We start from the raw sequence: 26,888 nt of genomic DNA, 5'->3' as shown, positions 1-26,888 counted from the left end.
CTGAATAGCTTTACTCACATTTATAATAGGGTAAATCTCCCTTCTTTGCATTCTTTTCTGGTAAGGATACAAAATTCATACAGAGTTGTTAATGGGGTCCTCTTGGAGGAACAACAGGTGCATTTCTAGACTTAGTTCACCATTCTGGATGAAAACAAGTATCTTTATGTCAATCCCTAGCTAGTTTTGAAATTCATACAATTCTAACATCAGTGAACTCAAGTCACTAAACACACCTTTCTGTGCAAAAATATTCCATAGTATGCTTCTCAAATATACTTAAAGTTTTAGAGATTGCAGAACTCATTTTCAGGAACTAACTGAACAGCTGGACTCCTCAATATCACGAATCTCTTAAAAGATTCAATAATCTACATCTTTGGTTTTTAGTATTATTTTTGAAACATTCACCATCCAAAAAAAACCTCCAAAACCCAAACCAAACTACTAATGGCTAGCTATTACATCTACTAGTTATCTTATCTACAGGTTCTGCCAACAAGCTATTAAGATTCTCTGTCCAACCTTTAAAGATAAAGATAAAATCCACTAACCAGGGTGAAGGAAAGGTTTCTAGCAACAAAAGCCTTCCTGTCATATTATACCCAATATAAGTATCGGCCATGTTAAAGGGGGAGATTCTTGAGCAATCTGGAACTACGACTGTGGACACAAATGGAAGGTTTTCCAGAACCATCTATAAAAACATTTAGAGAAGGGTCTCCAAATTTGCAATGTATTCCACCTAGCTCAGTGCACGTAAGTTCCATGTTCTATTGACTCAGAATTTATCTTGCTTCAAAGTCTGTTAATCTCAACTACTTCATAAAGTTTGAAAAAACGAATCACACTTATTAAAATATACGTAACAGAACGGATAATATATGTAGCTTGTCGCTCTGTTCCTTTGGCTCCTACTCATCTGTCCTTCTTTTCTCAAAGCGTAATATACACCTTGCAGCTGAGACTTCCAGCTGCCTCCCTGAAAAAATTACACCAAAATGTTTGAAAATGTGAAAATCTCCGTTTCTATTCAAATTATTTTTCACTGAAACACAGTGTTAATGTGTAACCTGAGAAACTTGAGAAACATTGGTGTAATATATACAAGACTGCTAAAGAATGGTTTCACTAAAAGGAAATGAATACACAGTATATTTTCTCAACAGAAAAATAACAGAAGGCTGCTTAAAACAGTTTATTAACTCACAACACTGTCACTAGGATATTTCTTTATTCAGAAGACCCTATCTGCCCTTTCACGGGGAAAACACCTGATAGATCATTTGCAATTTTTTTTTTTTTTTACTACACAATTGTTATCAATTAATTATAAATTAATTTGGGATTTTTTCATTAATATTCTGATAATATAACATGTTGTAGTGTGAAAGAACATAGATCAGGGAAGGCATATATTTAAAGTAGGCCAAATATTAAAACCAGAACTGAAAGACACATCTGATCAGTATGAATTACCAAATGTTTATGCCCAAGTCTCAGAAATGATGTTCACATCTGCATTCTTAATACTGAGAAATTTACCGTATAAAAACAAGGGTTTAAAAAATATAAATGCTTGGCAGCTTTAGAGGCCAGTGATAAATAGTTCTACATAGTGATAAATAGTTTTGCTATCCCAAATAATTTGGCCCACCTTGTACTTTTTCACAATGCCTCCAATTTCAAACCTCTAAACCTCAGAATTAGACATTCCTCCTGGCAGTCTTAAATTTGCTGCCCTGCAAACTGACGAGAAACAACAGGAATCAATCACAGGAACTCAACCTTTAACAACAGTGTCAGGAACCCAGGCTGGGTGCAGTTAGGTTAGCCAAGACCTGGCTTACAGAACTGCAGTTGTATGAAGCAATCTTGCTGGGCCTTGACCTCAGGTGACAAGGTAGAGAGCAAAAGTAAAATCTCTGCCCAACCATCTGAGTGTAAATAAAGAAAAGATGTACTCATTTCATGTCTATTGCAGTTTTTATCACTGAACAAGAGCAGGGAATTTTGTTAAGACATGTTATTTATATGTATGAAATGTTAAGTTCACTAAACAGAATACTTTCTGTGAAATGTATTTAGCTATAGACACATGTAGTCATCGATTATTCAGTAGTCATTAGGTATTTCAGCATAATTCAAAGCAAAAGGTTAAGACTACTCATAACTTAAGTTTGTTTTCCTTGACCTTTGGGGAATCTGATTCTTATACAAGAAGCATTTCTGCAGTGTCCAGCAAACCACCAGACAAGCTCATATTTTATAAATGTTTGGGCTTTTTTGATGTGTGGGCACTTTCGTACTTCCACATTTTTTGAGCTTTACAGAACACTTTCACATCCTGGTTAGCAAGCAGATGGAGGACAGCTGAAAAGGAGAATGAGGCTCCATTTCACAGAATCCTTCTCATTGGAAACTTCAAGAGGAAAAAATGAGACAATGCCCTATAAATACAGCAAATTCTCATCTTTTCTCCGTTTACTCCTTCATCCTTTAATCCACTCCCTGAAAGCACTATCACATGTCTCTTAGAAAAAGTATCTCATTTTCTGATTTCTTCCATTCTATTAAAATTTCCCAACCTAAGTAGAAAATTTTGACAAAGATGGATTACAACATGCTTTCCCTCTCCTCCAAAGTCTAAATACAAATTGATACTGATTCACTTCCTGTCAAGATTAGCCAGTGACGCACCATTCCCTTGAACCACACAACACTAGTTCTATCCTGTGTCATTATAAAGCAAAAGTACCTGGCAGGACAATCATACTGAACATGTGGATTTTAGAACACGCAGAAAAGTTGAACTTTAAATAAAATGTCAGAACAGTAGAGCTAGCCTCATTACGCAGGCTCAAGGCAACACAGCAGGAATACAGGATTCAGATCGTTCTGCTGCTACCTCAACTTTGACAGCAAAGAGCTGCTTATCTTGCTTAGTATAAACCAGCATAGTTGGTGGAGGCCATCAAAAGATAAAAACAGAACAATGCCATTATTTTCCTTTAGGGATACAGGGAAACTGCTAGATACTAGTAACTGAACTGTCCATTGCACGTACTTTGGTGCAGTTCTGCTCCAAGAAGGCTGAAACTGAGAAGCCCATGTAAGGATGTAAACTAACTATTTCAGAGACCACTGAATTTTGGCAGAGAGCTACAAACCTGTTGTTATATGGGTATCTCTAATACTCTAAAGCAAAAACATGGCTACAGCATAAGAAAGCCTTCCAGAATCCTTAAAGTACAGTCAAACAAAAGCAGAGGCTGCTTTTACAGAAATTTGTCCATGTAGTCAATCCCATCTGTTTCCAAAACAAAAAGGATGAACTTTTGGTGGAAAGAAAAAGACGAGAAAGCTGAAGGCAATGTGAACTGTGACCCACACTGAATGGTCAACAAAAGAGGACAAAGGTCTAAATCCTGTATTAGAGATTTCTTTTTATTTCGCTATGGGCACGGGCATACCAAGTTCTGGCCAAAGCCTCAAGAATCTCCTATATTTCAGAACATAAACATGATTTGGTCCTTCTTTTTCTTCCTGCATACTAGAAAATTGATCTCACCATGCATGCTGCTCATTCAAACAACACTATAAAAACAAGAAGAAACATACACAGAACGACATCTTCCTCCTTGACAGAGAGACTTCACTTTCCATTCTTTCTTGATGTTGCAACAAAATTTTAAGTTGATTAACTAGGAAGAGATAAAAACATTGATTATAACAAAAAATACTTACTTTTTGATTGAAATTAGTATAATTTCTATCAGTTTTTAAACTATTTGCTTTCAGAGTAATCTTACCTGCACGACTGTGCTGCAGTTCCTGCAAGGCTGCATTCCCGCTGTCATCATTGCCCTTGTCCACAGAGGACTGGTCAAATCCAACTTCATCCTCACCCTTTGCAAACTGTCTTTCCTCCAAGGCATATTTCAGTTGATGGATGCTTTCATTAGCACGGTCTGAAAAAAAATTAAAATCAAATCACATCATTAACCACAATAAACAACGTAAGTATTTAATGACTGATATTTTAAATTTGCAAAAAACTAAGAAAACCAAAGCATTCAGTATGGCTAGCTTGACTACTTGATCTAAACAGCCACTAGTAGCAATTACCTAACGCAAACCACCAAAACCACTACTGTATGTTACAATCTGCAGAAGAGGCCTTTATTATATTTTCAAAGCAGCAGCTATAAATAGCATCTTAGCTAGTCAATACATTAGGACTCTGCAGCAGCACAAGTAGTTACTACAAGAAATCTTCAGCAGAGACAAAGCTTCAACTATCAATACACTTGACCATAAAATATTTCCCAGCATATGCAGCTTCAATACTTTAAATGAACCTAAATCTCATGCTATATTTCAAACAACGTGCAGGATCAGGCACCAAGAACAATACTTTTGAATTCTAATGATGCCAGCACACGTGACAAAGCAATGCACAGCACAACTAAAAAAAATCTGAGTAAATGAAGCAAAAACTCAGCAAACTGAGCCAACATAAAATAATGATGAAATAAAGACTGATAGCTTCTGAACAAGTGTGAAAAATAAATAATAACACTCATCATTATGGGGAGAAAAGAAAAAAAAAGGGCAAAAAAGTATTTCCAGATAAATACAAATATTTTTATGAACCTTTCAAGAACTAACCGACTTATTGGAGGGTGATACAGTAACAGTCTTTCCTCATTTTCAATACATTTTTTTCATATATTCCTCTTTTTTAATTATGATTTGATTCAGCTGACTTCATAAAAATGAAAAACTTTCCAATTATAAATGCCATATCACTCTAGTACAGCTGAACATTTCTGATACATCAGAAAAGAAACTTGAGAGATTTGCAGCTGAGAGATGACAACTGGATTGGGAACCAGAAAATCGGGGCGTGGTTTTAGATGATGATACTTCTCATTCACACTGAGAGGACCTCAAGCAATTCATTTATTACTTCTTTCTTTCAACTGCCTATGTACAAATGGAGATGAGTATTTTGTTTTTCTTCCCTTTAAGCAATTCATACACGAACTTGAAATGACAGAGGAGTAACCTAAGTAGCATGGCTTTGTGCACTGTTCAACAAAGCAGGATCTCTAGGTTCTACTGTAATACGAGGTGAACTAAGAAAATGACCCATCCATCAGTCACAGAGCTTGCATGCTCGGTGAGACAGTCCTCCATCATCATTCACAGCCACTTTATCAGGAATACAAGACATGGTTTTTCTACGTTTCTCCGAAGTAATGCCACAGTCATATGTGACTTCCAGCAAAACTACCCTGAATCAGAACCGCTTCATTAATAGTTAACAGTTACTAATCATTTAAAACAAAACAAAACCCCACTCTCCCATAAACCTTACTTGACTTTCAGGAACATAAAATCATAGCTATTTTCGTCATTTAGCCCTGAATTCTTTAGAGGGTTATTCTCCCCTAGGGCTACTGCATATGAAATATCCAGGTATAGATGCCCACAGAACAGCAATTTCACTTTTGTGAAACAAACCACACAAGGTAACATCTTTTATTGGAGCAACTGCTACAACTAGAAAAACAACAAGCTTTCGAGCATACATGTCCTCCATCTATTCTTACATGTTTGTAATCTGTACATTGATACGATGCATAAAAAACTAATTGAAAATATTTTTCTCTCATAGGCAAAAAAAGCTTAAAAAGAAATAATCACAGTTAAGCATTTGCTAGGTAGAATTCAGACGACATGCCTCAGAGTATAATATATGCTGCTGGTTACAAATATTAATAGCTCCTTTCTTCCAAATGGAAAGGTGAATAGCAGTTCAAGCCAGAGAACAAAAGACAAAGATATATATTTCTGCCTTCACTTTATCTATCTTCTTCAGGTTCACATCATTTTGACTGAAGTTGGGAAATTGATTTATTTTCCCCACTGTAATGGTTTTCACAGTCCTTTTCAGTCTTTTCTCTGCTTCGTTATAACTTACCAATAACTTAGAAAACATAAATACCCCCCCCCAGCATTATATTTAAGAACATCTTTCTCAGTCCAGTATGCCAGCCATCACTCACTTTTTAGCAACACTGGTTTTTAATAAAAATCTGACCTGCTTCTGACCTATTAACCTTCTCTCAGCACTTATTTTTAAAACCCCCGATTTCTTATGACTAGCATCACCTCCTTTGATTTTCAGGTACTTCATCTTTTAACGAATTTAATATAAAAGAAGAAATAAAAAGCACATTTTAAATAGTCATAATTTATTATAATAAGCCCAAATACAACTCACAAGGCAATGACTCAAAAAAGAGGGGTTTAGGCCAAATATTTCTCTACCGGCATCCTGAAGTTACTCATCCGTTCTTGAGTGTTCCAGGATGCCATGAGAGTGGGAGACCTAACTGAGAAATGGTAGAAGTATCTCACTGATGCAAAGGCTTAAATATTTAGCAAACTATGTTGCAACTAGTTGTTGCCAAGAAGTGTTCAGTGTCAGTTATTACGTGGTTTGTCATCTGATAGCAATAAAATCCCTTTGTTTCCCCATTCAGTGTAGATCTCTGCCAGAAAACCCCAGAGTATCAATATTTGCTCCATAGCCAGCAAAGAACAACAAAACAAAACAAACTCGAAGACTTCTTCTTCCCAGAACTTCTCTCTCTTCATAATATTACAGCTTCTGAATTCCAAGCTACTACTTTATCCTCAAAGATAACACAGATCTTCTTATGCTATGTCCTCTTCTTCCATAAATATACCGGGTAGTCGTAGTGAAACACTTTAAAATAGTTATCAATGGCACACTGATTTTCTTGACTACAATTTCCTGCCTCTGGAATATCGTTACCACGTTTTTGAAAGCTTCATCACATATTTGCCAAAGACTCTTAAAAGCTTGCCAATTTCCAAATTACAAAAATTGCTGCCATACGTAAAACACTCACCACTGAGAAACTGGGAATTAGGAGCTCCCTATGGTCTGTCTTTAGATTCACTAGACATCGAAGCGCCAACATTTACTTCAGTAAGAGTTGACCTCGACGTGTAAATGGGAATAAGTACATTATAACTTTTTCCTGTAAATAAGGGACATAATTTTGGGCAGTAAGATAGCAGAAGATGCATTACCAAGTGGAAAGATATGTTTGTTGTTTCTGCCAATGTAAAAATATTCTTCTTAAATATGAAAGAGGTAGAAAGAACTCCTGTGGATGCAAACTATTGGACACCAAAGAACCTTTGTTTAAAGACAACATGATAATTTTATATTGAATTTAGAAGTTATTACTTTTTAAGTGCTCGTACATTCAACCCAACTTTTTCAGTCAGGCTATTACTGTAATAGTTCATTCTATAGATACAAGGCCTCCATAAAAATACTCTGTAGAGAATTGCTTGCATGCAGTACTGTAATTTGCATATGCAAAATTCAATCACCATTTTTCTTTTCTACATCTTAACAAGACTTTACGAATAAAATCTGAACACATATTTCTGTTGTATGACAAAACTTCACTGATGTGTTACTTCCTATAGGAACAGCTGAGGATATAAATGAAATCAGACTTATCTGGATTAAAATTTAAAAAAATAAATTTTGTTTACTATAAAGCTCGTTTTTTCAGTGTTTAAAGGATTTGAGATGATTATGGAAAACGGCAAGCTAGCAACAAAACCTGATGGATCAAACCCAATACATCCAAAAAAAGATGAAACTGCTCCATAAATATGCTGTCAAGTTGTCAACTATCACGTACAAATCACAGGCAGCACTTGCCACAGGGGACAGGCAGATAACAACTCATCTAATGCCTCAGCAATGACATAGCTGACCAAACACCTACTAGAAAGAAATACATTACTGATTATTATTGCAGGGACAGAAGCAATCAGGGATCCTAACCCAGGATCAAGACCACAACGTGGTCAGTACAAAGATTCTCCTACCCTTCAAATCATCTAAATGTGAACACAACTTTGGACTAGATTAAGTCCAGTTAAGCATAATGCTTTAGGCAAAACCAACAGAGCTCTGACTAAAAATTTAATTAATGTTCAGAAAGCACATGCCATATATTTTACATATGGAATAAAGATGATTCTCTGTCCTGAAAGAAGCATTGGTAACTCTGGCTAATTTCTGTACTCACTGTGACTACAAAATCTAAGTATTACTCCCTGAAAATATAGTATAGGTATCCTTTTCCCAAAGAAGTATCTTTGTATAAATAATGGGAATGTCAGTGCTACTCCTGAATAACAACTTTTTTTTTTTTTTTTACATTGGAGACACATTACAGATCCATTCAACCTGTAAAAAAAAAAAAAAAAAAAAAAGATAAAGGCTAGAGTCAGGACACTCTAAATAAGTAAAATACAACATGGAAGAGGTACTTGTATTTCCGAAGTAGTAATCAGCTTGTGGGGGCAAGAATAATTAAAAGAACAATTTGCCACTGAAGTGAGAACAGGAAAAACAGAGAAGGCATTGAACCGTGTTTGCATTGCCTAAACAAAAGATGTTTTTTCAGACACTGCCCAAGACTGTCTATAAAGAGCACTCCTTTAAATGAAAGCACCAAAGCTACCTCATTCATGAACTCAGAAATGTCATAGAAAATACTCTGGGAGCTAATTGAGAGCTTAGCAAAGGAACCAACCATCCAAAACAACAGAACTGCCTGATAGACACAGAAAGTAACTCCAGAAGCAACATAAATTGAAGAAAACAAACTACAATTGTACAAAAAAGTTGCCATAAGTCTGTCATCTAAAGCTAACGGTCTAGTTCTAATAAAGTTTACAGAAAGATGACTAGAAATTACTGGCTATAAATTCAACAAACAGGTCACTTTCTGATAACCCATAGTTCCCAGTTAGAAGACAGTTCTAGAAAGTTACAGAATCACAGAATGGTTTGGGTTGGAAGGGACCTTAAAGGTCACCTAGTTCCAACCTCCCTGCCATGGGCAGGGACACCTTCCACTACACCAGGTTGCTCAAAGCCTCATCCAGCCTGGCCTTGAACACTTCCAGGGATGGGGCATCTACAACTTTTCTGGGCAACTGTTCCAGTGCCTCACTACCCTCAGAGGGAAGAATGTCTTCTTTAGATCTAATCGAAATCTACCCTTCTTCAGTTTAAAGCCATTGTCCCTTGTCTTATCACTACACATGCTTGCAAAAGTCCTCTCCAGTTTTCTTGTAGGCCTCCTTTTAAGTATTGGAAGGCTGCTATAAGCTCTCACCAGAGCCTTCTCTTCTCCAGGCTGAACAACCTCAATTCTCTCAGCCTGTCTTGAAAGGAGAGGTGCTTCAGTCCTTGGATCATCTTTGTGTCCCTCCTCTGGACCCACTCCAACAGCTCCATGTCCTTGTTAAGTTGGGGCCCCAGAGCTGGACGCAGTACTCCAGAAAGGGTCTCAAGAGAGCAGAGGGGCAGAATCACCTCCCTCAACCTACTGGCCGTGCTAGCATTACATTGATTCTTTAGGTCTTAAAAAAGTAACACTGTAGAATATATGTGAAACAATAACAGTCAAAATAGAAGATTAGACCAGTTAGTGCAAACAGAAAGATGATGCCTGTTTAAAGAAAACGTTACTGTCGAAAAGTATATCAACTTTGACTTTGTTCCTACTGAACGTTCCTACTTAGAAATCTAGAACAGTACTTCATGTACCTCTTGGGTAGCATTTAAGCCAAATAATTCCTTAAAGATACTGAAACTGAGAATTTGTTTGCAAGTTTTTATTGTGTTTTGCAGTCTTGGAATTTACTTTATTTACCATTCTGATATGCAGCTATTGTTCTTTGTTGGCTGTCAAACACACATATGATACCATGCTATCAACATACCACACAACGGCTTTGAGACTGAAAGGATCCTATCAATTACACCTATGCTGCCAGGATTTTACATGTAAACATTCAACAGTAACAATGAGTGATACCAGGCTGTTCACAAGCCAGACCTCAAAAAGTCCTAAGATGTGTTTAACACTCAGATGTCTCAAAATAAAGAATCGTTGATCCATTTTATTTGGTGTTTTTGGTCTTCATAGTTGCTTTGCATCATATGAGAAATAGGTGTTTTTCAACACAACTTTTACCAAGTCATCATCTTTAAGAAGAAACTGTTCTCTGGAGCTGCAGCATTCATTGTCATGAGTTCCTAAACCAGCCCTTTCTGTAGAGCATAAAGCACATGCCTTAAGTCTAGAGATCCTCACATGTAAGAAACTCCAAGCATTCTGCAGTATCTTCTGACATATTCTGCACCCTTAAACAATCGTTATGTGCTCTGTTCAGCAGAACACTTAGAAACAATTGCCAAACAAAAACAAAAAGCCTAAGTCAAAATTTTACAATTATAGATTACCATTTAAAATTGAATTCTTAGCTGCTTCAGCGTCACAGCTAACTCGGAGAGGTGGTAACTGGGCCACATATTCATTTTTCCTAGGACAGCTTTGCCTTCACATCTCTCCTACTTTATTTTTGGAGTCACAAAAAGCAGCCAGAAAATGAAACTTTATTTGTACAGGTTTTATATTTTCATCTGTTCCTCTTACAGCTTGCATCTTCATTCTCCAAAACTACATAGGAGATTGCACTCAGTAATGGAGTAGAATACAGAACATAATTTCCACATTTTCTTAGGGTAGATTTACAAGATGCCAGTACCAGGCACTGTACCTAAAAAGGATGGTCTCACCCCACTCTGCTCTTCCTCTTATACTGACTGGCCCAAAAGTGAGCCAGTGCTTTTTACTAAACAGGCAGAAAACTCAAGTTAACAGTTCTCTGTCCAAGGAACCAGCTGAATGCTAGAAACAAAGAAATGGACTCTAAATAGTCTTCCCCGTATATTTACAGCTGTTGGGAGAAAATGGCAAAGTAGCAGGAAGCGATCATGCTCTGCTCTTGGCACTGGTGTAGTAGAAGGCCCATTCGATATTCACACTATGCTTGCCAATTTCTAATTGTTAACATGAAAACAATAGCACAGCACTTATTCTCCTTGCAAAAATATCTCTATTCCCTTGGGAATAACTTTTTATTAGAAACATTATTATCTCCTAAAGACTTTGAGGTTCATTTGAAATGGTCTCAATTGTCTGAAAGTTTACACAGTAACCTAATAACCTCAACTGCACAAATACCACCCTCTTAACTCTGTATTGCCCACAACATTAAAGACTGACATTACACAAGGTCTACACTATTCAGGAAGATACCCATTACAGGACCTTTGTTATTTCATCAGAGCATCTCTGTTGAGCTCTAAGACCAGTTATGTCTTAGTCAGGTTTTTTGGTCTGGCTTTCTGTCCTCTGGCCACTGGACTCAGTTTACTGAACACCTGGGCTCCCTGCATGCCAGTCTTGTGAGGGACTTTCCCTTATAATAAAGGACATCACACTGAAGAGTAATTGATTATTCTTTGAGAACTTATATACCCTCTCTTTTTGAGCAAACTCAAAAAGACTGTAAAATTGTTCTTCTGATCTCCAGAATGGGTGGCAATAATCTGTGGCCCGGGTTCAGGAGAACCTGTTGCTGGATATCAGCCTAGATCCAGATAAGGTCAAGTGCTACAGGCAGATTAAGAACACCGGATTAAAGAATACCAAATAATGTCCAAGGCGTGTCTCCCAAAATTCCAGAATCCAGATGACAGGAATTATCTGAATTCAGAGAAAAATCTCAGGCTGTATAAGAAAATAGGTAAAGAATTAGGTTTGGCAATGCATGGAGTCCTATAGTAAATCCAGAACGCTAGTGGTAATGATGTGAGCAATGCTATACTGGTCAAAGGAGTTAAAAATTGTACATCATTCAGAAACAAAGAGGTTCACTGAGGAATATAATAGAACTTATATCACCCTGAACTGGGGTTATGTTTGCAATATTATCCTATTGATATCTACTCACTGAAAGACATCCCTGGATGAATAGAATCAAATCTATCTTGGCACTGTATGGAAAAAGTCTGTGCTTCCCAGAATGGTATGGAAAACAGACACCAGAAGGTCATGTTCTGAAATGATTTAAAAAACATAATGGATCCAGTGTAAAAGAATCCTGTCAGATAGATATATACATACATCCAATCATTAGATATGGTGAGCTCTAATAACAGTCTTATACACAGCAAAACTGGTCAAGACGCAAAATTCTTGAGCAAGCTCCTTTGAAGTTATGAGAGAGTTAAAAAGGTCACTTACAACATCCAGATAACTTGTACAAAGGTACGCTTCAAAACTCCACATATTGAAAGCCTTAAAGCTTGTCACAACTATAATGATATCATATATAACAACAGTCCCCAAGCACTCCAACAGATTTTCTGTTTGAAAGATAAGTTCCATTTTTTTGTGCATTTGAAATGCACAAAAACCACTGAAATGCACAAAGACCCTAAGACAAAAATCAGAAAAATTGGATCTCTGTTGCAAAATGCTACGAAAGCATATTTTCATGACAAGCCTGGTCTGAATGAAGGAACGAGCCATGAAATCCTTATCAAAACACACACGCAAAAGAGCATTTACACAAAGAAGTATTAAGCATCCTGAAAATATGGGAATACGTAGTAGGCTTGGAGACCAAAGGTCTTTGGCTTCACCTGCTGTTATCGTCTAAGGAAGTCAAGAATACCACATTCTGCAGGGCATCCAGGCAGCTCAACATATCCACTGCGTTCCGCGGTGGCGGGATGGCCCGGGATGGCCCAGGACAGCATGCTGCCTGGGCACTCTGAAATTTAAAGAAACCAATGCGTCTGCCGTGGTTTAACCCAGCCAGCACAAAATACCACACAGCAGCTCACTCATCCTTCCCCACTACTGGAATCAAAAGGGAAAAGTGAAGGAGACTCGTGGGTTGAGGTAAAAACAATTTAACAATAATAATAATAAAACAAAACGAAAAGTAATATCAATTAAAATAATAATAAAGTTATAATAATATAAGATAATATACAAAATTGTAACAATGTATACAAAAAAGTGATGCACAGTGTAATTGCTCAACACCCAGTGACCAATACCTGTCCCATCCCGACAAGCAATTCCAAAACAAAGAAGTCCTGAAACCACAAGCCCAAAAAGAGAGATCAGAAAAGAGAGAGAGAAAACCAGAGAATCCGAACTTCCCAGCCAATCCTCATCTATGTACTGGACATGACATTGCATGACATGGAATATTCCATTGTCCAATGGGCCTCAATCCTAAAGCTAAGTTCAAATCATAAGAGGAGTTGTGGGCCCTTTGTCCCAGCCTTGCTCCCCCCGCAGCCTGTTGTGCTCGTGCACACTGGCAAAACACGAGTAGCTGAAAAGGCCTTGATGTCTCAGCACCAACTACCAACATCAGTGTGTTATCAACATTGTTCTCATAACAAATCTCATGCTAAATCCAAAACATAGCACTATTCTAACTACTAAAAAGGAAAAACTAACTCTGTCCCAGCTGAAATCAGTACAAAATCTCCTTAGATGAGGATGAACAAAAGAAATCTGCCTTCTCCACTGCCCTCATGCCACCTTTTGGACTTGCCAGTAATCCAAATCACAAGCACTGACTGGCCTTTATGGTCTAAAATTAAAAGGTAAGTCAACCAGTGAGTTTTCAGAGAAGGAGAACATAAATTTATAAAATGTTTCAGTAATAGTGTAGCCCCTTCCCAGATCTACATAAAAGCATAAAAAAAAACAAACCTGAAAAACTATTCTAGGTAAAAGATAATCACTAGCACTCTAAAAACATACAACATCTTGTGAAATACACCAAAATTTCAACACACTGTTTGAGCTTGTACTTATGCCTGCATGGAGAAAAAAAAAACTCAAAGAATGGCCTTTCTAAATAAAACCATGTCTCTTTGTGGAACAATACATCAAATTTATTAACCAGCAAAATCATGTGTTCATCTGCAGTTTTAAAATCCAAATTTATCACTCCTCCTTTGTCATTAAAGTCATAGCAAATACTCTCTGCCTCCATGAAAGTTCAAATCCAGTACAGGAAAATTATCTAGTGGTTTTCCACACTCATCCACAGAAAAAAAGCAACATGATATAGTACTAAGACTACCTGTCTCTATGTATGGCAATTTGTAGGTTTTAATTAATTGTTTTCGCATATCACAAAAGGAACATTATGCATATCAAGAGATGCTCTTAATTTTGTCATTTTAACTGTTCTACCTGCAACTGCCAAACAGCACCTACATGCCTTCTTAATTGACAAAAGAAATAATTAGAGATGATTCTTTGAAATTCTGTTTTCTCAAACAAATAAAATCCATCCTGAGAGCAAAGAACAGATGCTATTTTGAGAAGGAAATATAAAATACTTGCTAAGAATCAAGTAGCTATTTAAAAATGTTTCCATTGCTTTATCTTTTTGCAATTACGTGTTTAATTCACCAGTGACGTGACACGTGAAGTGTGGCACTGTGTCTGGAACACAAACTTTTGTGCCAAGTGGGGTAACACACCCACAAATTATCTACTGGCTTTATTCAGAATCTGTGTGCTTACTTTGACTTCGACTGAGCTGAGAAGCCCAACATGAGCTGGAAGTGTGCACTTCTGGCCCAGAAAGCCATCAGTATCCTGGGTTGCATCAAAAGAAGTGTGACCAGCAGGTTGAAGAAGGTGATTCTGCCCCTCTACTCTGCTCTCGTGTGATCCCACCTGGAATACTGCATTCAGCTCTGGGGCCCTCAACACAAGAAGGACATGGAGCTGCTGGAGTGAGTCCAGAGAAGGGCCATGAAGATGACCAGAGGGCTGGAGCACTTCTCCTATGAAGACAGGCTGAGAGAGTTGGGGCTGTTCAGCCTGGAGAAGAGAAGGCTCTGGGGAGACCTTCTAGCAGCCTTCCAGTACTTAAAAGGAAACCTACAAAAAAGCCGGAGGGGAACTTTCTGCAAGGGTGTGTAGTTCTATGACAAGAGGTAACAGCTTTAAAGAGGGTAGATTTTGATTAGATCTAGGGAAGAAATTCTTTCCTCTGAGGGTGGTGAGGCACTGGAACAGGTTGCCCAGAGAAGTTGTGGCTGCCCCATCCCTGGAATTGTTCAAGGCCAGGTTGGATGGAGCTTTGAGCAACCTGATCTAGTGGAGGGTGTCCCTGCCCATGGCAGGGGGTTTTGAACTAGATGATCTTTGAGGCCCCTTCCAACTGTAACCATTCTACGATTCCATGACTAGACAGAGACAGTCTGAAGGCTGGTAAAGCACAGGTGTTGCAGCAGAGAGATTAAGGTGCTCTCTGCCAGGCTGTATACAATGCTTCTTGGATAAGAAGGCAGGTATGAAAATAGTTTATGAATTATGAAATAATCACTCTTTTTAGAGTCAATTTACACCCTCTTCACTCCCTGTACAGAATATAGCGTCAATGACAGCTAAAACTCTTACACAAACTCAAAAGACGCAGCGGTCCTGTCAAAGCCAAGTTATGATCCGACAACTACGTGTGACGGCATTAACTGCACCGGCGATGGGTTTTAGGGAAGACCAGAAGCAACTTCACTCTCGCCGCCAGTTGCGCCGACAGCGGCGCGGGCCGCGCTGCCTGAGCCCGGCCGCCCCGGAGAGCCCCGGGACGGGACGGGACGGCCTGGCCGCTGCGTCTCCCGGCTTCGCAGCGCCACAGCGGCGCCCACGGACTCGCCACTCCCCGCCGGGAAACCAGGAGTTCCGGGAAGACGGCATGAACTCAGCGGGGTCGGGGCAGCCGGGTACGGCGGAGCCCTCCAGCAGAACCAGGCAGCGGCTGAGGCGAGAGCCAGCGGCGGGAAATACGGCCCGCCCTCACCGGGCGCCGCTCTGCCGCGGCGGTGTCCGCTCACCTCGGAGGCGTCTCTGGTACCGCTCCAAGGACTCTTCCAGGGCGGGCTCCCCGCTGGGCGCCCGCATGAGGACGCCGCCGGCTCCCGGGGAAGCGGCCGGCGCTACCCCGCACCGCGGTATGCCGCAGCGCTGGTGGGTAACAGTAGTTCCACCGGCTCTGCCTTCCGGCATCCGCAACAGCCGCGAGCTCCCGGAAGAACCACAACTCCCACAAAGCGTGCAGGGACCCCCTCCGGCTCCTCAGCGTCGGCCGTTGCTACCCGCCACCAGCCTCCCGCCGCCACGGCCGAGCGTGGCGACGCCGCGCCGCACCCCGCCACGTACGCCGGCTACGCGGCGTGCGGCGCAAAAAACTACAGGTCCCAGCATGCAGCGCGCCGCGCCGTGCGCCTCGGGAAGTGGAGTCCCCGCTAGCCGCTCATCTCCCACCCCCGGGAGCGGGAGGAGGATGGTGGCAGCCTCTTCTTTCCCCTTTGTTGTGGATCGGGGCTGCACTCGCGCCTGCGCACAGCACGGCTCTTCCGCCTACGTCCGCGGGCCCGCAGTGGCCGGGTATAGCGCAGTTCCAGTCATGGCCGAGGGGGAAACGATCGAGCAGTGGTATTTACCTCCCGCCACCGCGCACTCCGGCGCATGCGCAGTGGGCACGCGGCGGCCGAGGCGCGGAAAGCCATTGTCTGGAGGCGGCGCAGGCGCAGTTCGGCTCTCCCGCCGCTGGGCCCTTGACGCCTGCGCACCGCCCTCTCCCGCCCCCCCCGCATTGTGTGAGCCCGGGCGGCGCCTGCGCAGTGCCGTGCCCCGCTCTGCCCGTTAGCCGCTATGTGCAGGGAATAACGTTGGAGCCGTTGCCAGAGGGACACCGGCAGGAGCGCCCCGCCCCCGCCCCGCGGGGATGCCGGCTCAGTGAGCACCGGCGGCAGCGGCACCACCACCGCTAGGGACGGCCCCTCCCCGGCGCGGCGAGCCTCCTCGAAGGGGTGAGTAAGGATGCTGCCGCCCTGGCCGCGGGTCGGGCGGGAGCTGTGACGGGGAGAGGAGCCGGAGTCGCGTCGCTTGTCCGCCCGGTGCCTATTGTGTCGGGGGGCCGTCGCCCGCCGGGCCTCGGCGCCGTGCGGCGGGGGCTGCGGCCGGCGGAGAGGGCGGTAGCGCGGTCCAGGCACAGCCCGCTCCCCCTCCCCCGTCTCCGCTGGGTCCGGAGGCTGCTTCGCGCCCCCGCCTTCCTTTCCCCTCGTAAGCGCGGCGGGGCCGGTGGCGGGGGGCTGCCGCTGCCCCGGGGACATCGGCGTGGCTTGGATGCGGACGCCGCCGCCAGATCTCGCTGCCCGCCTCTCCCTGCCCCTTTCTGCTCCGCCGCCCGATGGGCGCCCGGCCCAGGGCGCCGCCGCCGGCACACCCACCCGGCCTCCCGCGGCGCGGGCACCGGGGCTTCGCAGCCTGCTTTTCCCTCCCGCAGGCGCATTTCCGTGATTCGAGCGGACGTTTCCAGAGGTTTATTTGTTTTTTTTTTTTTCGGTTGCCCCTATTCCACAAACTGCCCCGGGGCTGGAGGTGGCGTGTTTCTCCAGGTTTAAAAATCACTGATGCCGTTCGTTTGAGATGCGGCGTTTCTCCCCGTCCCCTTAAAATAGCGCCTTCCGAGAGGGATGATGGAGAAAACCAGTTGGTTTTGCCTTTTCTCTTATGGCGTATTTTCACACGACGAGCAGGCGGGTCTTTTGCGCTCAGAAATATGCTCCTTCAGGCATGATCTTTTCTTTCTCGACGCTCTTCCCGGGGAAAAAAAAAAAACAAACAACAACATACAATAACCTTTTTTGTTTGTTTGTTTGTTTCCGGTGGCGAGAAGCAGCGCCGAAGGCCCACTTTGTCTTTCTGCCGTGGAAACGAACGGGTTACTGAGCTAACAAAAACCCGATGGCGATTTTCGAGCAGAAATCGCGTTGCGGCGGAGGAAGCCGCCGTCGAGGCGGGCGGGCGGGCGGTGGGGCTCTCCTCCGCCCCCCGCTCCTGCGCGCGCCGCCGGCGGGAGGGGCGGGAAAGGGAGGGGAGGGGGCCGCGCCTCCGGCCGCCTTCCCGGTGCATCCCGCGGCCAGCAGATCCGGCGCGTGGCTCGGGCCGAGGTGCTCGTGCGCCTCCCGCGAGCCCGCAGCGGCGGCGGTTGGGCGAAGCGCGTGCGCTGGCCGTCCGGTGCCGTCGGTGTGGGCACCGGGCTGGGGAGCCCGCCGGTGTCACGGGCGGCCATGCCTTTGGGGCGTCGATCGAGGCGTTTTTAAGATGAGCCGGCACCCGGTGCGTCTGTTCTTACGGCTTTGCGGGGAAAAACGAGATGGAGACGCTGCGCCGATGAGTCGAAGATGCGTAGGAATTGCGTCCTTGTGACAAGCGGTTACAGATAGCATCCGCGGATGTACACTTGGAAGAAATTATTTTCTTCCCTGTGAAAGCAAAGGTACTCATCAAATATTTAACTACTGTGAAGGAATAAAGCTTGTTCTAGCACTGCGATGATCCGTCTTTTCTCCTTCGGAACGCCATCCGAGACACTCTGACAGTGTTCCTGGCCCTGGGTTGGCTTGTGTAAAGTGATACGTGGGACGGGACAGTTTTTGTAAACTGAAGTAAAATATGATTAAATACGCTGTGATTTCCTGTGATTAATTTCCTTTGGAAATTGCTTTACGTCCAGATGCTGAGAAGTCTGTCCAACTGGACTTTATTAGTATGGAAGCTCCTCAACTTTAGATTTTATTTAATGGAGAAAAAAAGTTAAACGTAGATTTAAACGGGGAAAAAGTTAAACAGAAATACCACAGAGAATCTCTCTTCACTCTTTGTTTATTTCTTTAAAGACCTTGACACTTTCATGTACATGTCTTGTTGTTGTTGTTTGCTCTTTCTTTTTTTTTCTGTCTGCAGGAGCTCAGGAAGGCTGGGTGAATAGAGAGAATTGTGTAGCTGAGGATACACAGAATTTTGTCAAAATCTCAAGAATCTAAAAGTTATTTGTAATCGATCAGATAATGTTTTCTTTAATTCTTTTAAAGATAAACATTCTGACATAGAAGTTGTTACCAAACTTACTCTATCATGATACTGCGTTTTTTTTGACGGGTGACTGCTCCCCATATCTATTCTAACTGACTTTTGCGAAGAAGAATGAGTTCTTGCTATATTGTGCTTCATCATTGTAACAGACTTGGCAGGCAGATTTTTTTTTTTTTTTTTTAACAATTCTGTTCATAACATACAAGCTAGAAAAGAACTGGGTTATGAAAGTGAACTGGAAAACTCTATGTTCACTTGTAGGTGGGAGCTAGGAAGCTTCCTTGAATGACTGGAATGAAACCTGAGGCATGAGTAGGTGCAGAAACTGATTTTGAAATACCATTTCTAGCTCTTGCAAATACAGGAAAAAAAGCATTTAATGTATGTATATCTCCTTGAGTCTCTTAAAAGGACAATTTCCATGCTAGCGCTGCATTTCTTAGCTTTGCACGCAAAGCAGAACTGAGGTAAAAGAGACTGGTTTTACTTTAGCTAGAAAGCCAAGAAAATCTGTGAAATTCTGGTTTTCCTTTAGAAGATTTTGAACAAGGGGGTCAGGTATTGAATCCATGCAGATAGCTTAATTTTCATATCTGCTTCTAGCACTTGTGAGGTTATAAAAGGACACAATGGCATGCACTTCCCCCTCTTTGAAGAACATACTACATAATGCAGTAAGAACTGATATGGTTGTGACCAGGAGACTGTTTGAAATTTGAGAAAAGAAAGTTCTTTGTTACTGGGGGATGGAGATTCAAATTTGCTAGCTGAGAGCTAACATTAGATATGCGTATCTTTTCTAAGGTCCACATCTTCACTGTGCTAAGTGGTGAGCCTGTGGAGATTCTTCCGTTGCCTATGAGGTTGGTAATGCTCTCGACCAACGCCTCCATTTCCTCTGTTCTAGTATTGATCGTTGTGTGTCTACGTGTTTTCAATGGACTGGGCTACAGAGAGCAGCTTCCTTCTGTGCACGATGCTAATGTTTCCCTGGATCAGAGACCATCCAGTGCCTTGAATGAGGCAAATGTCCTGGGGAGAAATGGTGTGTGATCATGTGACTTAAACTGTGACATAATGTATGCAAATTAGGGTGAGGATTGAGTTCCCCAACTCTATACCCTCCCTGGGAAGTGGATATAAGCTGGAACATAGGAGGTTCCGCTTAAAAATGAAGAAGAACTTCTTCCCAGTAAGGGTACAGAACACTGGAACAGGCTGCCCAGAGAGGTTGTGGAGTCTCCTTCTCTGGAGATGTTCAAAACCCACCTGGACACGTTCTTGGGTGATCTGATCTAGGTGGTCCTGCTTCGGCAGGGGGATTGGACTAGATGATCCTTTGAGGTCCCTTCCAATCCCTAACATTCTGTGATACCCCCAAAAAAGCTGGGAGACTGTTTCTATTTTACAGATGCATTTGTGGTAAAAATGACCTTTTTACTTAAAATTTTGTTTGACCTTAAAAAATACCATCTATTTTAAATTTTGGCATGTATTTTTTTTTTTTTATTGTGTATATTGTCAAAAGCGGCTTGTCCTAGAAGTTTCAAATAAAACCCGCAAAGATGTTTTAGTAGATTGCTGACATAATTAAGTTTCGGAGAAGAAGACCTGTGTTCAGGAAACGCTGCATCACTGAAGTTGAAGTGTATCATGCAGGCTCTTAGATGGTGGATAAGAACTAAGTCTGGGAGTAGGTGGATGTTAAAGAGATTGACTAGCAGTTCTCATATCTTAATGCTACACTGCTGTGTCGCAGTGGCTCTGGTGCTTTTCTAAGTACATGAGAAGTTAATTCACTTGACTAATCCAGCAGAAAACTATTTCTTTTCTTTTTGTTTTGCTTACATTTTTTTTTTCCCCTCCTCCCTTGAGTTAGCAAATTGAATTATCTTATTGTGTGGCCAGAGCAAGCACACAGAATGGGAACAGCAGTGTCAAGCCTGGAAGAAAGGAATACTCCCTTTTCTAGCGAGGTAGCGAAGACGCATTTGGTCTGCTTAGCTGTCCTACCTGGCTGTCCCCTGTGCCACTGTAGACCACTGCGGTCAGAAAGGGGGAGGGTTATGTATAAATCCAAGAAAACAAAATAATTAAGATATTGGGTTTGTTCTTATTGTTAGCCTTTACTTACTGTCCTTGATATGTAAAATGTCCACAGCCACAGACTAAAATGTTCAGCACGTATCACTGGATGAAAAAAATACTTCTCTGAAAAGTAGATATGAAAAGAGAGAGGAGAAGTGGTGTGGCATTTGTTCAAGGAAAAGCAGGAGTTTTGTGCCAGGCTAGTGTTGGTATCTTCTCTTTCACAGAATTTAAGGCTGTAAATTTTCAAATGTTTTCATGGTATGGTTTTTTTTTTTTTTTCTTGCCTACTTACTAGTTTTGAAGTGTGTGATTTTTGTGATTTGTAGAAAAGTGCTATTTGGTATACATTTAGAGAAGTTGGTTTTATTAATTCAAAACAGAGATATGAAGCATCTTCTCTCTTTTCATCCCCTGAATGGTATGCTCAGTAAAATGTGATAGGTTGGTTTTTTTTTTCCCCATGGGAGCCTGACATATTTGTCAACTTTGTTTCTCCTTCTCTTTTTATCTTCTTAGAAATTGTTTCTGAAAAAGAGACTTGTATTTAGCTAGGTGCCTTTTAGAGCTCCAGCATCATCCCCTGGTGGGCCTAATGAGCTGATTTAGGTCCAACAACTGCAGCCCTCTTACAGTGTAGCTTCTTCAGTTTGTTCTGCTGCATTTAGTGCAAGGATTGACATTTTTATAATAGGGCCCTCTATTTACTTGTTTTGATTCTTATGAACAAAAATGTTTTATATTCTCATCTTCTCCATGAAACAAAGAGGGGTATCTTCCTTGACAAATAGCCTAATCTTCAGAAATCTGTGCAATGGGCTTTCCAGATCTCATTTCATTTTGTACCTCATTCCAAATGAGATTCTGGTTCTGCTCATTTTGTTTCGTTCCAGGAAGAACTGCAATTATTGGGCTTTTCAGAGCAATAATAACAGAAGTGGTGCCACTCCCAGGCATTTCCAAGATGTTTCTTTGTGCACAGGGTATTATGTTAGTCTTCAGCTGTGGTATTGCATGAGGAACTTGTAATCAATCCATTAGCGAACCATTATGGTCTGAAAGTAGCAATACACTGAATGCATTAAATCAGATGTACTTATGGCTTTTCCCTCAAAATTACATGCTTAAATGATTTTGTTGATGATCTTTCTATTGAATTGCAAATATTTGGCCATCTAAATATGCATTCTTTTCTGTGTCCAAAACCAAAGCCTTTTCAATTATCTCTTACTTGTCTTCTCGTTGTGGATTACATTTCAAGATTAGGAAGAAAAATGCAGGAATTTGGAGTGTTGTGATACATTGCCTGTTTTCTCATGAACATATATTTTTCTTGCTTTCATTAATCTCACCTTCTTCCCTCTACCCTCCATGCCTTAACTAGTTATTTAGTCCTATATCGCCCTATTAAGGATTATTCCTTCCACTTGATCTGCGTTCCTTCAGCTGTGTCTTGAAAAGGCAATTCAATAAACATGGCCTTTTATGTTTTTCAGACTTTCACTACTTATACCTGTTCAGCTGTATACCAGCTTAATTTAGTAATTAAAATCTGGATTTCCTGCATGTTTTTGTTATTACAAAAAAGCCACTCCAGTTCCGTGAGGTTAATGAAGATACACTTCTGATCATCCATCTCCCCTTTCTTTAAACGGTTATGTTTTGGTTTTATTGTACTTGGTTTCCAAAGGGGATAGTCCTATAATATGAGGATCAAATGCTTCCTGTGAGAACTGCTTTTTGAGGTGATTCATGTGTCAAAACCAGAGCTTGGATTTAGCTTTAAGTTGGCTGTGAAATTGGTCATTACAAATGTCTTTTTGAATTGCAAGCAGAAGTAAATCAGGAAGTCATTGAGGAACCCCTGAGAACACAGAACTTTCTGTTTGGCTTTTGGATTAGCAGAGAGTTTTGAAGAGTTATGAACCATAACTGGTTCATATAAGAATTATGGAACCACTAAAGTATTTTCGTGTTACAGATGCTATTGCCCTCTATGGTCATTTTGCGTTTGTTTTAATATTACAGTTCTTGCTGATAAACATAATAAAAGGTCTTGTTCAAAACCTATTTTTCTTATAAATGCTGCTCAATCATCACACTCTAACAGTTCTTTACACATTACGCTAATTATTTTATTGGGCCATATTGGAGATAATTGCTTAGTGCCTTTATTTTGGCAAGTCTGCAATAACTTGAATCTTTAGCAACCTTAGTGAAATTAATTAGTTCTAAGTCTGTCATGATTCATGCCTGATTTTTAAAATAAATATTTTTAGTTTTAACTGCTGCCATTTGGATCACAAATTCTGTAGCGTGTTTTTAATTAATCAAATCTTAATTCATCAGCTTCTAAATACACCTTGAGATCTCTTTTTAGACGAGTTGTAGTCCTAATATATTGCAAGGAATCCTATTGTAGCTTTTTCTTGCTGAGTGCTCTTTTCAGAATTGGAATTGCATGCCTGTATATTTTATGAAGCATATCAAAAAGAGGTGCAGGTTCATAAAGTTCTGAAAAGCCAGTTGAAGAATGGAAGCGTATGGCTCTTCTTCATCTGTTGAAATCAGATTCTTAATTTAGAGAGCTGTGTCCACTTGTTTTATGGGGAACTGCAGAGAGGCTTCTTATGAACATGCATTTTTTGGGGTTTTTTTACTTCCTCTTCTGTAGATGGTACTACATGGCTTTGTTCTCTTCAGTTTTCTTCCTAGTTGGAAGACAGTAAGAAAGATCATGTTGCTGACACAGAACTGGAATTAGTAAAAAGGAGTAGCTGGATATAGTCAGAAGGTGTATTGCAAAAACAAATAAATATTTAAAACCCAAACAAATCTCATATAATTGTTTTGCATCCTGCATGTGTGTTTTTTCTAGCTTTCCTTAAACAAACACACCCACTTGCTTTTTTTCCATTTTTGTGACCTGATTGCACTTTCTTTAGCATACTACATTGGCAACTTCAACTGTCAAAGTTAAACAACTTCAGGTGTTGCGTTGCTGAAACTACCAATAGCAATGGTCAACTTCCCCTTTATGGCAGCCTGATACTCCAGGATCTGGTTTCCATTGATGTGTTGCAGGATTATCCTTGCAAGTGTATCATTTCAAAATGCTGCCTGGTTACTTGCTTTGAAGAGGTCAGTGTTTGTAACAGAACTAAGAACTAAATTATCTAACAACTTCAGTTCTTGATTTCTGGATCATGTTTCAGTACCTGCACATAGTAGAAATGTTTTTCAAGTTTTTATTCATCATGCCTTGAGCTCTAGTTTGTTAATAAGGCAGAAGTTGTTGTCTGCTAGAGCTTCTGACATTGCTTTCATGGTCTCTAATTCTGTTTACCTGATTCATGTAACCTACCCAATAACTGTTTTCAGTTGGCCCAGTTAATATTACTGCGTAATTACTTAAATGTCTGACAAGGTGAATTCATTTTCATTTTTGTATTGTCTGGGCAGCCTGTAGCACATAAAGTCCTGTGTAAGACGACAGTGGAAAAAAAAAAAAAAGCCGAAACATCAATATCAAGACATGACAGTGAACCAGAAAGTCCTGAGTCATTCCTTGCCCAGCTGAGGCAAATTGTAACCTTTGGTTTAGTAAAAAAACCCACCCAAACCAAAACATAAAACTAAAAAAAAACCCCATACCGTTATTTTTAGTGGAAGTCATAAAATTACTTCAAATGACGCTTTGGGACAGGACTAGATTTAGCAGGTTAAGATCCTTCGGTTCCTGTATTTTGAGACTGTTTCATTCTAAAACCAAGAAAAGCATGATGCTGTATTAGTTTTATTTATTGCCCTTTTTGGAGGACAATGCCACAGCCTTCAAAAAAAAAAAAAAAAGAAATTATTCAAAGCTGTCTATATTGTCTTATTTGTATAGTTATTTCCATAAGAATTCTTCCTCTCTTTTCAAGATATTTATTCATATTTGAGGTCACTGATCTAAGACAGATTTAGAAGAAAGACTGCTTTAGTGTATGAAGAGGTGTGAAACTAAAGATTTGATCATTGGGTTGGATGTGTTCTAAAAAATGGTGAGGCAAGTGGAAAAAAAAAAAACCCACACTGAATGTTTTTTGAAAGTGTATAATTTTAATCTGTGATGGGTTGATATTAAAACCTACTTTATATTTGAACAATAATTATTATATTTATTTATTGCAGCTACTGTAGACCTGTCTAAGTATGAGAAATCCTGTGAGGCTTAGGTAGATGTGGTGTAATTGACCTGTGTTCTCGTAGCAGCCTAAGCAGAACTGGCTGCTGGCTGTCCTGGCCCTGCCTTGTTCTTCCTTCATCTCCCATCCCTAGCTGCACAGCCCCACTCCTTTTACTTTGAGGCTGGATTGCTGTGTCTTACCTTCTGGGAAGCATTCATTTGTTTGTGAGAGTGGAGAAGAGCACACGAGTTGTTAGCCTGTCACTGGTTGACCATGCTGAAATAGCTCAGCTCAGCTGCACAGCCACGAGTGTCCTGCAGCCAAGGCAAAGGGAGTAGTCGGGATTTCGTGCCTAGGGTAGAGCAAGAGGATTGGGATCCTGACAGCAGTGGGACTGGCTTTGGCTGATGTGGAACCACAGCTTCTCCTGGTTAGCGTTTATATGATGAGGGCCACAACTGCTCGTTTGCCTGTCAGTTGAGTCTTCAACCCTAGCGTTGAAAATAAGTCAATACAGTGAAGTTCTGGACATGCAAGACAGGGCAATCTATGTATTTGCTTTGTATGTATTAACTTTCCATAGTAACTCCTACTGTGTGGCACGTGCAATGAACACAAGGCAGTTCACACAAAGTAGGTTACTTGAGATTTGCTGCAGTGGAAGTTTGGCTGCAGGAGCAGCTAATAAGGAAGAGGTGCCACACTATAAATTCACATCACATGCTGCGGTCCAGTAAACTAGTCCTATATTTAGATCTTTAAATTTAATTAAGCTGCTAACTTATTTCTTTCAGCCAGTAAACCTTTGGGCACGGACTGCTCTAATCTCATTGTAAATTGAGTATGATGTATACACTAGAATTTTATCACCCTTTTAGATAGTAAAAGGAAGGATTTGAAAATAAAATGTTTTCTTTCTCTCTGAACCAAACTTGTAAAACTAGCTAAAAAGAACTTGAAACTTGAAGAGAACGTGGGAATAAAAGTCAATCTTTGGAGCTCCGTTCTTCATAGAGTTTTTCTTGATACTTAGACTTAAAATACAAATAATAAAGGATAATTGTTTTGTCATGATTATTCAGTATTCTTTTAAATTTCGACTGCCCTTCTGTCTGCAGAAGATTGCAGATTGGTAGTTACTGGGATATTCTAGAGCAGCTGTTCCTAGCTGTAGAGCTTGACTTTTATGGATATATTGGCTGAGGTGGTTGGACCTTTATTACTGAAACATCTTCTCTTTAATCCATGATGGTGCTTTTATGTGTTTATACAATACTAGAATTGTAGCATGACAATGCACTCATTTGGTTAAAAATGCTTGTGTGCTTGGATGGAATGGCCCTCAACCTGTTCATCTTGTGGACCAAGTACAGGGAACATGTTTCTATTTTCTCTCTCCATCCCTCTAACTTGTAGTAGTACATGACATGTACCTCCAAGGCTAAAGGGATTTCTTGCAACATTGGGAAAGCACTTTGCTTTTGGTTCAAAGTAAAGCAATCCAATTAAGATAAAATGGAGAGAAAAACATATGTGATAGGACACATCCGTGAGAACTTGTTCTGTATCCCAAACTGTGCTCTTTCTTGCCCCCTTGATTGGGAACCAGCAATGTTCTGTGGGGAAAATAAGCTGAATGGCAAATACCCTGTGAAGGCAGGGTGCAGAGGAGCTGTGTGAGTGCACATCGGCCAGCAGGCTGTAAGGAGCT

The 26,888-nt window shown here is 41.0% G+C and overlaps 2 protein-coding genes across 4 annotated transcripts in view; one reads left to right on the top strand and one right to left on the bottom strand.

Moving 5' to 3' along the window:
• SDCCAG8 (SHH signaling and ciliogenesis regulator SDCCAG8) overlaps nt 1-15,939 on the bottom strand; it is a 117,256-nt gene extending 101,317 nt beyond the window's left edge. For all 3 annotated transcript variants that reach the window (XM_086631591.1, XM_086631592.1, XM_086631593.1), the window contains exons 1-3: nt 15,872-15,939; nt 3,813-3,971; nt 3,622-3,704 (exon numbers count right to left, since the gene is read on the bottom strand). In XM_086631591.1, the coding sequence (XP_086487717.1) occupies nt 3,622-3,704; nt 3,813-3,971; nt 15,872-15,938 (309 nt within the window). In that variant the 5' untranslated portion in view covers nt 15,939. The remainder of the gene's footprint in view (nt 1-3,621; nt 3,705-3,812; nt 3,972-15,871) is intronic.
• An 883-nt stretch (nt 15,940-16,822) lies between these two features.
• The window catches only part of CEP170 (centrosomal protein 170), a 105,227-nt gene continuing 95,161 nt past the window's right edge, over nt 16,823-26,888 (top strand). The window contains exon 1 of the mRNA XM_086631590.1: nt 16,823-16,849. The gene's annotated coding sequence lies outside the window, so the exon portion shown is untranslated. The remainder of the gene's footprint in view (nt 16,850-26,888) is intronic.

This window comes from Tauraco erythrolophus, chromosome 2, assembly GCF_009769465.1.
Source record: "Tauraco erythrolophus isolate bTauEry1 chromosome 2, bTauEry1.pri, whole genome shotgun sequence".
NCBI lineage: Eukaryota > Metazoa > Chordata > Aves > Musophagiformes > Musophagidae > Tauraco > Tauraco erythrolophus.
Note: the sequence above shows the minus strand (reverse complement) of the source record. Positions and strands in the feature narration are given on the sequence as shown.